Raw genomic sequence first — 17779 nt, forward strand, 5'->3', positions numbered from 1 at the left:
GCTCCGCGGGGGGGGGCGAGGTGCCCCCCTTTCCCACGCCCCAGCCCGCCCTCCTCCCGGCCCGGCCCGGCGGGGCCCGGGCTCTGCCGCGCTGTGCAGAGCCCGGGGGGGGGCACGGCCAGCGCCAACCGAGGGGCGGGAGAGGCCGCGCGGCTGCTCTCGGCAACCGGCCGCCGGGAAGGAAGCGGGAAGCTCTTAGCTCGGTATCCGCTGAGCACCTGTCAGCGAGTGGAGCCTGATTTACACCCTGGTTTAAACCCTGGCAGCCGCCCCGCTGGGGATCTCCCCCTCGGAACACTTCTTTTTGTGTTGGTTTTTCTTTTTTTTTTTTTTTTTCCTTCCCTTTTCTCCTCCCCCCTCCCTTCCTGGAGCGGTGTGAAAGGGGGTATTTTCTTCAGGGTATAAAACTGAGAATACCGAGGAAGAGAGGCTAAGAGCTTCACCTCATTGCCTCATTCTGTCTTTCACATGAACATTCTCTACAACGTTTCCTTCGTCCTGCTGTACCTCTCACCTGGCCAGCGTTGCCCGGATCATGTCCGCTAAACCCGCTAAGCTCCTGCCGGTTTTCTTCCTCCTCTCAGTGTTTCACGCCTGGTAAGTCTGCAGCCCCTCGCCTCCTCCACCCTCGCTTCTAGCTCCGGGGCTTGCGGGATGGAATCCCGCTCGCCGGAGTTTGCCAAATACTCGGTGCCCGAGAAGGATCGCAGGCTCTTCCTTTCTCCCCACGCCGTGACAGGGCTTCATTCCTCTTCTCCCTCCCCGGACCCGCCTGGCTCCCTTGACAGCCGCAGCCCGCCTACCTGCACGGTGGCCCCGCCGCTGCCCCTCCCGGCCTGGCGTGAAGCCGGAGGTCGCCCAGGAGCCCTCTGTCCCCAGCCAGACCGGCACAAAGTTTTTCGCGCTCCGGCGGCTGCCAGGGTCTGCAGACGGCGGGAGGGCGGCCGCCGCTGCCTGGGCTCCCCTCGGCGCCAAGCAGCCGGCAGCCCCGGCTTCCCTCTGTGCCCCAGCCGCGGGGGCTCCGCTGACGGGGCCATCGTGAGGACGGAAAGGGCAGCCGCGGGGAGCATGAGTCCCTGGGGGTGCCCTGTTTCTGGGGGCGGGCGGTGTTAACCGCCGAGAAAAGGGACCGGGAGAAGCGTATGTGGCGGGCCGGGCCAGGGAATCCCTGGCCCCTGTCTCAGGAGAGGAAAGGGTTCCTCCGGCGGAGCTCCGGCAGCGGCGGGCGGTGAGGGGCCGGGCCGGGCCAACCGGCGGCGGCAGCCGTGATCTTTGGGTTTAGGCTAGCATTCGGTCCCCGTGGTTGTCCAGGATACTAGGAAGGGCCCCTGCCTTACGACCCATGCGAATGGGTCACCTTAGTTCCCCCCCGTAGGGTCTGCCACAGACTTGCAAGCGTTCTCAGTGGCCCTTCCCTTCTTTTCCCTTCTCTATTTATTCATCATGATCTCAGCAGTCTGCCCCACACTGGAGTAGCAGCTCTTCTCCAGATCCTCAAAGGAACTAGAGGCTGCTTTATGCCAGCCCCCAGAGCAGGTCCGAGACACACATGTTGCAGGAAATAAACCCTTTCCCCACAGCCTCTCAGGGTTTTCCAGTCTTCCTCCTTTTTCACTGTCTCCTCAGAGGACCAGAAGTAGTGGCCTCTGAGGAGTTTGCAGAAGGTACTCAGCCTTTCTTCCTCCCCAGTTTGAGAATGGCCTGCCGTTATCCCACACTTGTTTCTGTGGATAGCAGGAACGTGATGGGAATTGGCAGTCACTAGTAAGTTTACAAGTGAAAAATGCAACCTCATGTACCTTCAAGGAGCTTAATTGTGCAGAGGCAGGCAAGGGAAGAGTAATAACAAACTTACAGAAAACAAAACACCTTGAAAAAAATACGTGTAGTGTGTTAGATCCACTGTGAAACTTCTCCCACCCCCAGTCTTAATCTAGAAGGTAGGTAGGAATTTACATAGTTTGGAAGTACTTTCTAGGAAAGGAGCTGCTAGAGTCAGGGTGTTCAAAAGATCTGCCAGTGCTTAGGCTGTTGCGAATGACTGTTTTTAAAGGAGTGGCTCCCTGAAATGGGAATCATGATCCTGCCTGAACTCATTTCTCATTTCCACATGCAGTCTAAATGCCTTCAGTAAAGTTGTGGGTGCAGCAGAAAAAAAAGACGTGTGTTTTGTGCTGCTTTTCCACCGGTTATTCGGTACCACTGCAGCGTTTCAGCTCTGAAATACCATGTATGTTTGGAGACGGTGCCTCCTTGGAGAATGGTTCTGTAACTACAGCATTAAGGCACAGATCCCAGCGTTAAGATCCCAGGAATCGGAGGGAGGAAAGCACAACAAAAAAAAAAACCAAACACAAACAGAACAAACCAAACCAAACCAAAATCCAAACTCCCAAAATCCTATTGGGGATTTAAAAAACTCATTGGGTCAATTATACAAAAAAGTTCAAGTTTTTACAAAATACAGCTTACGGAGAAGGAATGGTCATCTATTCAAAATTTCCCTTCAGTTTTCTCTACTTTCATAACTTGGTTATATGAACTGTCTCTGTAGAAAATCCTCGGGGGTTAGGTTTCAAAATTATTTTAATGTTGAAATTTTATCGTGAGCACTTTTAATTTGTGAGGTAGTGTTAAATGATTCATGGCTAATCCTTAGGGGCATATTGGCTGTAGAGCAGTTCCGATTAAGAGTTTCATTAAATGCTCAAATGGTGGTCCACAAGCAATGTTAAGAGTCAGTGATGCTCTGTGATTAAATTTTTATACTTGTATTCATATTTTTTTTCTGTTCCTGCAGAGTGCCCATCAGGTTTTCTGGACATCTGAGACTTTTTAAGGAGAGGGAGAGAGAGAAAAAGGAGGTTGCTCTGATGCATGTAGCACATGCCATGAATAAGCAAGGCTGGTGCCTCTGACTCTCCATTGCTTTGCACCTTGCTTAATTATTGACATTTGTGAAAAAAGGTTGCAAAATGATACTGTGTCGCCAGGGCAATGATTACTGGCTCATGATCACTGCTGTAGGTTCCACCAGAGAGGTTATCTGTTCTCCTGATAACTTTATCTCAGTTTAACTGTCATAGATTTTCTCCAGTGAGAGACATCAAGCAGATTTGGTTTCCAAGATACCAAAAGATACATCTTCAAATCAACATTTTACTGTTTAGGCGTAAAAAAGCGCACAAATGAAATTAGCCTTGTGTGAAAACAGCTCTAGCTGTGATTTCTGGGCAAACTAGTTCACCAAATCTGTGTTAGCATACTCTTAAAATAAAAATAATCCACCTATGAAGGAAAAGAAGCCTCAACTCTTTGGGTAGTACCATTTTTTTAAAAAATGTCACTGAAGCCACAGGGAAATTCAGTTCAATTTATGCAATGTATTTGTGTGCTTGTGATAATCCATCTTCAATTCTAGGAGCAAGCTCTTAATTCTAAACCTTGTAATGCATTAAACTCTAAAATTCAGGCACTGAGAATATTATAATTTATTAATAGGATAAAATGATCAGGAAGTATTAAAAGATCTGAATTTTTAATACTCTTATTAGCCTTTGTGCAAGAGATGGATCAGTTGCCTTGATGTATTAATAAAATAATACTGCAGATGTTCACTCTTCATAAGAGTGTATTGTAAACTAACGAGTTGGGATAGCTTGGTTAAAATACAGGATATATAATATTACTCCCATAGCTGTATTAACTCATGTTTTGAGAGACTGGCAGAAGACTATGTATAAACAATTCTCAGTCATGGCCCATTGACAGATTCTCAGCGATTGTTAATGGAGCATCCTGTGGCAAAAATAGCCTAAGGATGGGTAGAGGCAAGACCAAGGGAGAGATCTAATACTTCTTCAACTAAGTGTGGAGATTTAGCCAGAATGTAAAATTCAGATTTTAGTTACATGAAGTAACATCTATTTGTTTGATTTATTGCAGTTCTAGAAAGGTTGAAGAGGATGAATATGAAGATGGAACAACTAACCAAAAATGGGTTTTAGCTCCAAAAACACAAGACACTGATGTGACTCTCATACTAAACAAGCTGTTGAGAGAGTATGACAAAAAGCTGCGGCCAGATATTGGAAGTAAGTACCACTTTTTGCACAAGTGCAGAGAAGCATCATTATGTACAGAAAAGACATTATGTTATACTTTGGCTAGTGTGCACAAATGGCTGGCAAAGTAGTTGATACACTTATTAAGTGATCCCTTTGGGTCAGTTTAGAGGGAAGTAAGAGCCATCTGTATATGTTCACCATTACAGTTATTAGTGTCTCATAGCTATACAGTAATGCAGCAGTTCCAGAAAAGAAACAAAGCCAAAACCCATGCTGTGTTGTGAAAGAAAGTGTTCTTGTTTTGGTTTAGTTTGTTGTTGTTTTTTTTTTCAGAGCTATTACTTTGATTTTTCATGGTATTTACGAAGATCATATTTGATAAGTATGTCTGTTTTTAACACAGTCACATCTCTTAGTTTCTCTTACTGAATTTAGCTGATCTTTAATATCTGATGGAGAAGTGCTTTAATGCAGTACCCCACCCATATCAACATCTGGAAGACATTCTCAAACACATTTTTTATTTTACTTTGTTCACAATGTTCTCAGATCACTGACTTCAGGCAGAGTAAATTACGTTATGTCTATGCGGGGCAAAGTAATCATGTCAGTTGGCCTAAAATCAGTAGAGGTCAGAAAAATATCTTGCATCACTGGAAAATTGTTACCAATATAATTCCTTTTGTCTCTGCACAAAATTTCATAAATCCTGTTTTAAAGAAAGGAGTTAAATTACACAGCTCCTCATATATTGTACCAAAAAGCGATTTTACAGTTCTTAACTACATCTGTCTATTTCTATCAATCATCTCTGTCCTAGGCCATTTTTCTAGGCCTGGTAGGATTTGATAGGAATCTGGCTATTTCAGAACCTGAGCAGAGTGTTGTTCACACACTAGAGAAGTTAGTTCACCTCTGCTTCCTTCACTGGTCCCTCATCCCTCCTTTCATGCCTTTGATGCAGATGAATAACATTGCCCTTTTGAAGCTCAGGAGCAGCTGCATTTGTCAAGGAGAACACGAGGGGAATGTTAGAGAACCAGGCATTATATCTAGCTTCCCCGAATTGCTGGCCTGTAGCCTGCACATAAGCATATCTCCCTTTCCATCTGGGAGAAAGTTACTAGTTATCCTCCTAACTAGATGGTTGACTTGTCCTGGCAACTGAACTGTGTCCCTGCCCTGAAGATCCAAGTTGGATAAAGCAGAATGCATAGCAGTTAAAGCACTAAGAAAAAAAGTAGTGGATCAGGTAACATAGAACATACAGTAAGAAAATGCATGTTCTGGAATGAATAGAAAGCATGGAATGAACCAGTGGAGGAAGAGAAAGATAAGTCTCAGGATCAAGCAGAAGTGCCACCAGTAAAAGATGCTGAGGATTAAATCTAGGACTAACATGCAGTCAGTTACTCATTAGGACCTTTATATTTGTGCAGTGCTGCCTGTAAGGAAACCGTCTGCCCCACAGGACAGAAGACACCCACTGTTTCATGCCAGATTGATCTTCACTCAGTTTTCTAATCCTTTCTTGCAAAGGCACTGTTTCTAACAGTGAATAACTTTAGCTATGCTTCTGAGGAAATGATCTTCTTTCTGAATGCTGACAGAAAGACCTAAGAAAATTCTGACTTCTTTGCTCTTTCAAAGGTTGGGATTTTGATTTTTAGATCACTCAGGAGCACACTTTTGCAAGCCAAAGGCTATTGAGAGGAAAAGACTGGCAAATAGAAGGTATTGAAGTGCATGATAGCCTATGCAGTGACTTTTCTGTGGTTTTTCATCCTTCCCAGGGCAGCTGATGTTTTGCCTAGCTAAGATGTGTGCAGCTACCACCTGTTGCTGTACAGGCATATTCTCAGTGCCCATTTGCTATAATACGGGCGCTGAGTTCTTCAGTAAACACGTACCTCCAGGTCAGGAGTATAGCTACCATTGAATGAACTCCTATGAACACTGAGCCACCCTCCTTCCTCCTCCACCACCTTTTGGAACAAAGCAGTGTTCTACCAGGAGGGGAATGCCTCACTGCATCCCCTGTGGCCACACACTTGGCAGAGTTCTTGTCTCCATAAACATCACAGCTTGTGAGGTTTTTAATTTTAATGGTGACATTTGGCAGTTTTCCATTATGCTACAGAACATACCCACCTTTTTAGAATTAAGAAATAAAAAGAATAAAAAGCACTGCACACTGAACAGCTTATACCAGTGTACTGATTAGATCAAAAAGGAAAGTGCTTTAAGGAGACAAAGCATATTTTCTACTTACGCTTTGCTAGTTACAGTTGTAGGTCTGAGAATTGTGGGCCTGTTGCATGGTGTAAAGGGCACTAGCTCCACAAAAGTAAACTCAGAATGAGTCTTAAAGGTCTTAAAATCTCTTCCATAGGCAGGTACTGTGGAGCTTGTTTCAAAGTCCTTTGGAGACTCATTCAATGGATATGCAATATATTCTAAGTGCAACTTAGAAGAACTAAGGCTTACTACCCTCCAAGAGTGATTTTTATTTTTTTGTACCCTCCTGTGTCGCACTGGCTTAAGTCCTGATGTAGGAATAAGTTCTGGCTCTAAAATTTTACTTCCTCTTTATTGGTAAAATAAGAATAGAAATACTAGGCAAACCAAGAGGCCACAGAGTAGAATGATGATAATTACAGCTAAAAAATAATCTGTCTTATTTGGGTTCTGTTAACAAACCGGGTTTTTGTCATTGCTCAATTTGTGATTAACTGATTTAGAATTTAAGTTCCGTTGAAAAAAAACCAAACCCAGAATGCAACAAAACCAGTGAAGCAACCTACAAGTAAGTTAAATAGTATGTGACAAAACATATTTCCTTCAAAGTCAGTTTACTTTAATGAAACCTTCCCTCTCGCCTTCCTTCATAGACAGCTTAGTTCACAATGGAGTCCTGGAGAATAAAAGCTAGCTTTATTATCTTTATATGGAACATGGGTTTCCTGAGATAGAAAGCCTGTAACAGTGTATTCTTCCAAAGTAAAAGTTTTGCTAATCACTTTCCCTAAGTGAACTTTACATCTGAAAGATAATACACTATCATTTTCTTTCATTGTGAAAGTCATCTTACCCACCAAAAACTTTAATATGGGAGAGGTTTCTAAAGTGTGCTATTAGTAAAGGGAGAATAAAAATCTCATCCTAGACCAGGCTCAGAGCTGCAGTTCTCATTTGGAGCTTGAAGAGCAGTAACTCTTAAGAGTTGCCTTTCATGGGTTTTGCTTACCTGAAGGAAAAGATCTTTTTTTCTCGTGTTCATTAAGAAGCAATAACTAAATGTGGGCCAAAATTTCAGTGATGACAAGGGAATAGTAATGTTAAGGTTAGTTCATAAGCTGAGCTAAACTCCAAGCTTCCCTCTTTATCTCAACCTAATGTGAAAGAAAACATTTTATTTCACCCGTATGTTTTGGAGAACAAAACTGTTCCCTGAACATCTCTAACAAGCAGTTACCTGAGCTCTTTAATTCCAATGGAAAAGATATTCAAAACCACACATACTGCAATCTGATCAGATACTCTCCAGCCTTCCTGGCCCTCTCCCCAGCTCCTAAAACACCTTCAGAACACAGCAGGACTAGAATAAGGAGTTACACACACTTGTTAGGTACAAACAGACAGAGCTGCTGTCCACTAGCTTTCCACATGGTGTTCCTAATGTGAGAAGTGGTGTTAGGAAAGTGCTAACTTTCTGATTTTGCATTTTTAAAAAATGCCTAAAAAAATTTCTGCAGATTGTCTTAAGTTCTACTGAATCGTTCTGTTTTGTGTTTGTAATATAGTTACCTATAGGAACATTGTGATTTAAGAATTTAGCCTTTATGTTAGCATGGGTTGCTGCGTTAGTTGAAATCAGATGCTGTGTTGCTTGAGGTCCCTGTGCTCTGTGACATAATTAGCCTTAGTCCTTACTCTCTAGAGCATAACCAAAGCAACTAGGGTCTGTTGTACATAGAATGAGTTTTTTGACAAGCTGGAAAGGCAGCTTGGCAACAAAACTTAGGTTTAAGGTGACCTGAAGTAAATTGCCTTCATTATAATACTAAAAAACACACCCACAGATTGAGAAGACCCGTGCCCCATGCAAGCATAGTAACAGAAGAGAGTGACGCTGCAGATATTGTAACTGTATGTAAATCACTAACCAGTCATTGTAACTGGGAGAGTACTACCTTGTAATTTTTGTGTATAAACAGAATGATGAAATCAGCACTGGGTGTGCTTGATTTGTGGAAATTGCCCCTAGCACCCAGCGCTGCAATAAAGAAGTGCCTGCTTCTTTGCTACATTGGTGTTAAGGAGTTTTATTCTCCTGACTTTCAGTGACAACATCATAGGTAAAAAAACCCACAGAAGTTATTTCCCCTGCATTTCAGGCTGTACCAATGATCTTTACAGTTATAGTCTTTATAGTCTGCCAGGGAAGGTTTAATAGTTTCAGTTAATTTCTATTTCAGAGGCTGGAGCAAATAGTGCTGGTAAGAAAAAAAGCCAACCAGACAGGACTATACTGTAGTGTATGCAGACTACCCAGGGAAATTGAAGGTACAGTGTGGTCATAAATATTAGAAATAAAGCTAAAATAAGATAAAATCCAAACAAGAGAGAACTTCCTGTGCCTTAGAATTAGCTGACAGCAAGTTTTTCAACTGATATTTCTATTAATGGTCAACCAGAACTGAAAAGGCCAAGTGTCGTATGGAAGTCTTGTTTAAATGTGGTAATTTATTATATTAATTTATTCTTCCTATGTTTTCTAGTACCTGGTTTGTAAGCTGCCTGCCTTCTTATTTAAAAAAAAAAAAAAGTCAAGCTGACATTAAATCAGACTTGAGGCAAGAGCATTATGGGAGAGACAGAATAGGCATGAGTAATACGGATTGTACTGATAATATTCACTGAAAGGGTAGAAAAGAGTATGAAGATAATTTTTATTGCGTGTTTACATCTCCTGCTTCTCAAATGTACCATTGTATTAGAGAAAGCTCTGAATTGCACATGATGAAGAAAGCTTCATCAGCTTGTCTTCTGAGGTGCCTTCCCACTCACGCCTGCTTTTCCCTCCTCTTTTCATTATCCTGCAGTAACTCTTGGGTTCCTCTTAGATCCTCTAGATTTATTTGATCCCACAACCTTTAGTGGTCTCCTGTATTGTGTATTTATAAGTCCAGATACATTCACTTTGAAGTATGTATGTTTATACATATGTGTATATATATCGGGAAGACCTTCACCCACACATTCTGAACAAGACTGTCATCTCTTGGGTCAATCACAAGCGACCGATGACGCAATAGCACAACAAGCGTCTAGGTGGGATACTTAGAGGCATTCAGTCATAAGCCCGCAGATGGTAGCCTCGCGCCAGTGGCTCCTCAGCCAAGCTCATGCACCAGGGGTCTGAACCTGTGGTTCCTCTCATAATGAGCAGGTTAACTATTGCAATAACACATCATCAGTAGGGTAAAACTAACCTGTCTCACGACGGTCTAATCCCAGCTCACATTCCCTATTAGTGGGTGAACGATCCAACACTTGGTGAATTCTGCTTCACAATGATAGGAAGAGCCTGCTTGGGTAACTGCAGATCCAACCTTGCGTGTAGGCGGACCAGCACATGGGTAGCTCGAGTTTGCTCAGGAGATGACAGTCTTGGTCGGACACTTCCTGATTGCCTAAGCACCCTTTTTTTCTGACCAGATTTGCATATCCCACGTGCCCTTGGTCATCGTGCTTGTACTAAGCATGGTTAAAGCCCTTCCCAAATCTTCGCTCACGAAGCCAATCTATCAGTCAATCAGTATGTATATATATGCATATGCACACATATGTACGCCCCATAATTTAATGCCTATGCATCTTCTGACTCCACCAGTTTTAGATGTCTTGGGAGTTAATTTGGTTTCTTTTGTTTCCCAAGTATCTTTATAACCATTAGCCAAATTTCTGAAGAGGAGAGCAGTCTTAGAAATAGCTTTGTGGCTCTCAATACCTTGAATATGTTTGAACAAGTGTAGCTGGTAGAAATAGGTAGGCTTGTTTGTATCGGCAAATACAGGGGACTAAGATCTGTTTTAAACAATTTACTGTATTGGCTTGGTAGCATCAAACAGCAGGTTTTTTTTTTTTTTCTTTTTTAAGCCGTTAAGTCACCTCTGCAACTAGATTAAGCAATTTCTTAGTGTATGGAGGGAGCAGATCTGTTGAATGAATGGGCACAACTTTTATTCTGTTGCATTTTAAAGGAGATGTTCATTTTCCAGCACAATCCTTAGGAAAACCCTGAGTTCTGAAGCAGTATCACAACCTTTCTTTTGTGCACCTGCCCTTCTAGCATGCCATGCAGAAATGAACCCTGAAGTGCACCATAGGCTATCCCTGTGGCTGTCAAGTAATTTTTGCTAGCTTCTGATTGCCACACCTGATACTCTTTAAATTAGCTCCAGCAAGGCTTCCCCGTATGTGGTGACAGAAGTTTGCTTATTGCCTCACAGTTGAAAATATTTCCCAGATCAAAGTGCAGAGAAAGCTGTAAACTGTCATGCAAGACCAAATTACTACTTTCTGCTGTCTTTTTTTTAAAGCTAGCCTACAAAAGACTCTCTTGGACACCTTAAAACAGGAAGTAGTGAGAAGGACAGTTTTCATTTAGGGATTGTTTATAGACAGTTGTACTTGGAGAGCTAACCAGTGTGTAAATGTAGTACACAACAGGGAGAGAGTGAGTAACTTGTGTTTGTATTATGGCAGCACTCAGGAGGGGAAGGCTATGGTCCTGGATCCAACTTCTGTAGTATTGGACACTGTAGAAAATTGTGCAGATTTGTCTAACTTAGGTTTATGTGAAAGAAGAAAATCACATTGGTGAGGATGTTGTGGCTAAGACTCAGCTACAAAAAAAGGGCTGAATACTGTGGGAGCTCAGGAGCTGAAAAATATCATGAGGCAAAAAACTTTTTTTGAAAGTTTTGTTTTAGTTCAGCCATCAAACTAGAAATCCATTAGCTGTCCATAAGTAAGTCAGTAAATATGAAGACTGTTTTAGTGCCAGTCATCTCCCATGCATTACAAATAAGCACACTTATACAAGGAGAGGAATATTCCTGATTAAAGGGCTGCTATTCAATGCAAAAAAGAGCAATCTCTATTCTAGGTGGGAGGATAGAAAGGGCTTCTTGATTGTCTGCAGGAGTTATAATTCTCAAGCATCTTCAGTAATGGATGCTTTCTTCTGCATCCTTTGCCATAAACATTTCTAGAATATTAATAGCAAGGCTAGTAAGTGAGGAGTAGAGTGGTCTCTGTCCACTCCAAAGTCCCAGTTTTAGATTTTGAAAACTGTGATCCATATATGAGTTTTAAAACATGACATAAATATATGTGTTGGTTGCACCTAATCCTTGCCTTGTGCCAGTGTAGTGCATCAGACATAGGGCCTTTTGAAATCTACTATGGGAACATTTCTGTGTAGGATAGACTGTCAACAGTGAGTTTTTTAATGCCTATGTTGTGCTTTTCTAATCATTTAACCATGGAGCTTTCTGACCTGGTTTGGTTCATAGCTTCTCAACTGTCAAGGAAAACACCCTACTTTTTACTCATCCTTTTCTCAGGTAGAATTCTTACTGTGTCGTACTAAAAGAATGTAGAGAAATTTTATTCCAATGCAATGGAATGCAGAGAAATTACAGTCCAGTGCAATGACTCTGGAGCCATTCAATTTAATGTTTCTGCTTAAAAAGTAAAGATTGTGTTTGGTGTTTTTTTTTAAATATTACTTAATGGATTTGATTGTTTTGTTTTTTGTTTTTTTTTTTCAATTTTTGTTTGTTTTTCAGAACACCTAGTTTAAATCAATAGCTAGAAAGCAAAACTTTAATTTGAAGCTTAGAGGACTTCAATACATAGAAATATTTCAGTATTCAAACATTAGATTTTTTTGAAACTAATCTTATAATTTATTCCAAGTTGTACTTTTCTCTGCAGAAAAAACTGCTCTTTTGTCTCCTTCCTAATGTGCCTCTTGTATCTTTACAACACTTATGTCTTGCATGTAGACTATTCGGCTGACGAACACACTGGTTCTGTGTTGGAAAGAGAGGTCTTTCATCCAACTACTCAAGAGTAAGGTCCCTTACAATACAAACTTCTCTTTGCTAATGCAAATAATACACTTACGGAGATAATTTAGAGTTATATTTCTTGACAACAATTACTTGCTGAAATGGCTTGATACAAGAGCATATTGAATATTTTTCTTGAATGGCATTGTAGGTAGGAAAGTGTGATTGACAGTTAATGTTTGCCAGACTCTTCATCTAAACTGTCAGACTCAAACTTATATGTCGCAGCTGCTAGTTCTTATTTTCTCTGTTTTTTTCTTCCCATAACTTCAGCTAAGAAGTCTGAGAGAAGGCTGGGAGTATAGCATGCTATACAGGAGATGCCACAGATTGAAAGCTAGGTAACAGTAAGGAAAAGTCTGAAATATTAATTACATAAGAAAATCTCTTTTTTTTTTCCTTGCCTTCCTTCTGTGATTACCTAGATTATTCTGTCTCTTCCAAGTGTAGATGTGTATCTAAAAGTATATATATATAAAATTTATTTTTTATTTGTTTATTTAACTTAAAGAGGTTTCTGGGAAGTATTCTAAATTGGGCAGATATACAGTGCTACAGTTATCATTTTGAGGTTGCAGCATAAGCTAATAAATTATTGTAATCTTTAAACAAGGAAAACTTTCTGCACATATTGTTTTAAAATATTGTTGCACTTTTTTGCCGTTGTATAGTTTTCTTATGACTGTTATTGTTCATCCAGACTTTGGTTGCTGGAATGCTACACTTTACAGGAGCAAATCCTATTATTTTTCAGTTGCATGATATCACCCCTCCTATGATTGTAAGTAAAACAAAAATGGAAACTTTAGGAATTGATTGTAAAACCAGCTTAACCATTAAAATCTGCAGTTTTCATTCTCCCAAAAATATAATACTGGAAAAATTACAGCTTGTGTGTTAGAGAAAGGTAAATGAGGTAAACAAAAGATGAAAGTGCTGAAGACTGATTGATGTTGTTGTTGGAATATGAAGAATAAAAGTGATTCATAGTTAATTGAGGGAGTCCCTTTATGTGCATGTTGTCATTCACACTTCTGGACAAAATGGCAACAAAACCTAGCAAGTGAATAAAATACCCTGTTCAGAGGACTGTGTTCTCATCCTGCTGTTGCTGTCATCCAAGCCTCCTTTCAAGTCTGCACTCAGCTTTTGATTATCCTTTTGATTTTCATTTGCAGTCATGTTTTGGTAGTTTGATCCTAACCTAAAACGTAGGGATGACGCTTCTGTCAGAGTTTCTCTGGCTGTAGCATGTGAAGGTCTTGGTTCTGTTCCATCAGTTTTTCACTGATACCTTTGTAGAATCATAGATTAGAATTATAGAATCATTTAGGTTGGAAAAGGCCCTTAAGATCATTGAGTCCAGTCATTAACCTAGCATTGCCAAGTCTACCATTAAACCATGTCTCTTAAAGTGCCACATCTAAAATGCCATTTTAAATACCTCCAGGGATGGTGACTCACCACCATGTCTTTCTTCAAATGTGATAATTTGTCTTAAAATATAGAAGTTCTAGCTGACCACAATTACCCCTGATAAGTGACTTGTTAGTGTAGCAGTTTGTTTTACAGGAACAAACAGGTTATTAGATGTTGCCTGTAAGGTCATGTAGGAAAATATTAATAATCACTAATGCAAAGTAAAAATTAACACTATAATCACAACTACTACAGCTACCAATAACTGTGTGATGATTTATTACAGCTTTATCCCAATTTTAAAATAGCAATTTATGTGCTAATGAGATAATGTAAAATATAATTTCAAAAAATATCTCATTACTGTAGAGCCAATCTTGTTAGTGTTGTGCATTCAGAAGTCTTGTGGAACTTAGGCAGAGTTTAAGTGGCTATGTGTTTCTGGAACAGAGCTCATAATTCTGTTTATGTGGCTGTATGCCTCCTAAAAATCTGGTGCTAGTTGCTTTGCTTCTATAAATACGTGTGTATTGATCCATAACATTTTAACCACCTCTGCTCTGGCTAAAACTAGAATCATTTAGACTTGGTAGTTGTTTGAACAGTATAAGAAAGGTTAACTCTCAACAAAAAATAATTTAAATTTTATTTAAAATTTATAAGAGCTCTTGTTTAAATGAACTTTCAATAAAGTATTTCTAAACATTAAACTTTAAAAAATAATTGTAAGTATTTATGATTTAGGCAGGAACATAAATGCTATTTGGCTAGAGTTAAATGTGGAGGAAGCTTTCTGTAGGAAGGAAACAGAATGGTTTCATTCATGAAATAAGGATCAATTCTGGATAGCAGAGAACTATCAAAAATAAAAGATATTTTAAAAGGATAGAAAATTTTAAAGTACTAAATAAGCAAAATGGCAGGAACCTATTGCAGAGTTTATTCCATACATTACTTGTGAAGCTTTATAAAATCCCTTTTTCAATTTTTTCATAAGTCTTTACAATTTCTCCCAATTCATCTGTTTTTTTTTTTAATTTATTTTTTTTTTTACACACATGATCAGCTTGCATATGTTCAAGAGTAATGTCTTAATGGATTTTAATGTGTTTCAGGCTCAGGTACTGTTTATTTCACCAGTGTAAATCTATAAAGCAGGACGACACAAATCCTGTAGTAGGCCTGCATGGGTATTTGTGATCAGGTCATTATTCTAGCTGTTTCTGTGTTGTGGTGGTGTCCAGACATACCTGACCTAGCTTGACACTAATTTAATTAAGTGTCCACCTGGCTTCTGAAGTGAGCTTTGCAGGCAGTGTTGAACTCATGACTCCTGTGGCTAGGTGTTTTTTGAATTCTCTAATGTTTTTAGACAAATTTCACTTGGATGTGTCTTTGCAATGTAATAGTCACAAGGCTGACTGGCATTTAAACATTCTGTCTGTCTCAAAGCCATGCCATTTAGATCAGATGGGGACTATTATTTAAATATTGATGTGACCTTAATTTTGTTTGCAGATATTTTGATTGGCTTGATAAATTCCTTCCTCAGTTAAAACTAACATGTTTGAAGATGAAATGATTGTGATAAGCAGTTAGCTAACCTTAGCGCTGTGCAGCAGCATAACACTGCAGTTACTTGGATGTGCTGACATTGTCTTTTAGGGAAAGTTAACTACCATGTAAAGATTATTTCAAAGAACTTTGAGAAGGTTAGTACATTTGTTGACAACGTTTAATTGCTCTCCTGCATATGATATATGCATGGTTCTGCCAGTAATTTTTACAAGTTTCTGACAGCTCTTTAGAACTATTTTGGGCTGTTGCTGATTTCAGAATGGTACTGGAGCTGAGTATCCATTTGTGATCTTATTGCCAGCTTTTAGTGAGACATTCTTAATGTTGTTCAGTCATCAAGACTGTGAGGACTTTCTTAGTGCAAGACCAAAGGTTCTATCTGCAGCTCAGCAACTTGATGCATGACTTCAATCAGTCCATGAGCAAAGTGTTCACAAATGAATGTAGTATAATGAAAAACTTGAAATAATTGGTAATGTAACTATTTATGTCTTTCCATTAAACCTAGTTTATATTGAAGACTGGTAGAGGGTGAATTTTTTCTAATAAAATATGATAACTTTAAGACTCGGTTATTTTCTTTTCTATAATGCATTTTGGATGAAATAATCTTAAAATCTTTGCCTCATCATGTTAGGTATTTTGAATTGAAATCCTTGAATAAAAAACCCTGAAATTTATACTTAGTAGTTCTCCCAGTTTATATCTGTTTATATCCATGAATGATCATGTGCAACAACAACTGTACTCTTCTGTCTTTTCTTTCAAAACCTGAACACACATTTGCCATGCAATTTTATTACAATTGTAGTTTCTGCCTCTGCCTAGGAAAACAAAGTATAATTCAAAGAAACTTTCAGTCTTTTTTTTTTGTAGTGATATAATAGCTTACGTGTATTTATTTATTTGTTTGCTTTTAATTTGAATTTCACTGTGAATGTCTGAGGTTAGTTGATGATTTAATTTGACATAAGAAGTGCCTGCTGCTTAGTTTTGTTCTGTTTCAAGATTAGATGTTTACTGTAAGACCAAATTCTCTTTAGCATTAACAAGCACTTCTTCATTTTTTGGTCCAGCACATTCAGGAGAAATTATGATCACATAATCTATTTATATACTTAGCTGCAATGATTAAACAAAAATGGATTCCAAGCACTGTGTTCTGGTCCTGAACTTTGTCCCTAATCCTGCTAAAGTTCAATTGAGTGCTAATTTACATCACTGTTTAGTCCCATTAACACTCACCAGAACTCCTTAGCGTTGAAATTCCAGCTAGATATGTGCCTAAGACCAAGAAAGATCAGAGCCATTTATTCCACATATGCTGTCTTGGTAAAAGAGCTAGCTGTAGTTCCCCGCTATTACCAATTCCTATGTAATGACATTACTGCATTTTGAGGCAAGTCTTATTACCAGAAGCTGCTAGACTCCTATTTTGCTATTAGCTGGGTACAATTAGAGTTGCATTAATCAGTTGTGCTTGTTCAGCTGAGTTCAGATTTTCTTTTGCTCAGGGGAAGATCCAACAAGTTTTTAAGCCAGTACTTCAGACAATTTGAAACTGTGACCATAAATAATCCTGGAAGTTTTGACCATATGCAGTCAAAGAAGTGTGTGTCACTTTATGAATTCTAAGGAATGGTTATCATCTTCAACCACTATTTATACCCACTTTAATGTGTGTTTTTGTAACATCAGATCTACTCTTCCTAATGATATGTACATACCAAAGTCTTACGTGACAAGCCAGCCTGCCTTTCTAACTTGTAAGGTACTTCAGAATTTTTCAGCATCATAGTGTTAGTCTGAAATTTGAGGGATGGGGGAAAAAAAAAATCATCTTTACATGTGTAGATGCCTGTTTATTTTCAGCTTTGTGCGGAATGGCTTCTTAAGCTTTAGATAAATTAATTGAGAGAATCTTCCCATGGAACTGTGGTATTTAACTGTTCATCACTTCTCTGCTTAGTAGCTTCCTCAAGGAAAGCTGAGTTTTGAGTGGCTGATGTACTTCCATTTCCTCATTCGAGGGGGCTTGATGGTAAGGGTGGGGGGAAGAAAAAGGCCTCGAGTTCAGCATAGTTCCCAATTTTCAGTGGTTTGAATTGTTTTCTGGAGGTTTTTGAAGGCCCTGAGTAAGGATGGTGCCTCTATAGGAAAGGGAGATACCTAACAGAAGCTGTTTCCTTGCGAGGGCAAAGTTTCCATCAGCTCTGACTATGTAGGTTATAACAGGACTACTTACATAGTTCTGGTCAGCTAACTCTGTAGAAAGTAAAACACCAATTAATATCTCAATTCAGAGGTTAATGTATACCCTGTGAGGTCAGAAGGAGGGCCGTATAAGACAAATGTGTCTTTCAGTGTAAAAGTGGCATTAGAGTTAGCCTACACCACCAGTAAGAGCTATCTGAATAATGTTCAGCAGGTACACTGCCACCAAAAATCCTGAAATAAATCCTAGTGGCCTGAGCTACAGAAAGGAGTACAGAGCTTATTTTAGCCTATTAAATCCTGGAAGTCTGAAAACATGGAAGATCTTGTGAGAAAATTGCGTGTAATAAATCAAAT

General features: G+C 39.7%; 1 protein-coding gene across 2 annotated transcripts in view; it reads left to right on the forward strand.

The window, feature by feature from the left end:
* The first annotated feature begins 320 nt into the window (after positions 1–320).
* Positions 321–17779, forward strand: part of GABRG3 (gamma-aminobutyric acid type A receptor subunit gamma3) — a 328777-nt gene continuing 311318 nt past the window's right edge. For both annotated transcript variants that reach the window (XM_062628603.1, XM_062628604.1), the window contains exons 1-2: positions 321–597; positions 3946–4094. In XM_062628603.1, coding sequence (XP_062484587.1) covers positions 536–597; positions 3946–4094 — 211 coding nt within the window. In that variant the 5' untranslated portion in view covers positions 321–535. The remainder of the gene's footprint in view (positions 598–3945; positions 4095–17779) is intronic.

This window comes from Pezoporus occidentalis, unplaced genomic scaffold, assembly GCF_034315485.1.
Source record: "Pezoporus occidentalis ecotype Australia unplaced genomic scaffold, CSIRO_AGI_Poc_V1 ctg32, whole genome shotgun sequence".
NCBI lineage: Eukaryota > Metazoa > Chordata > Aves > Psittaciformes > Psittacidae > Pezoporus > Pezoporus occidentalis.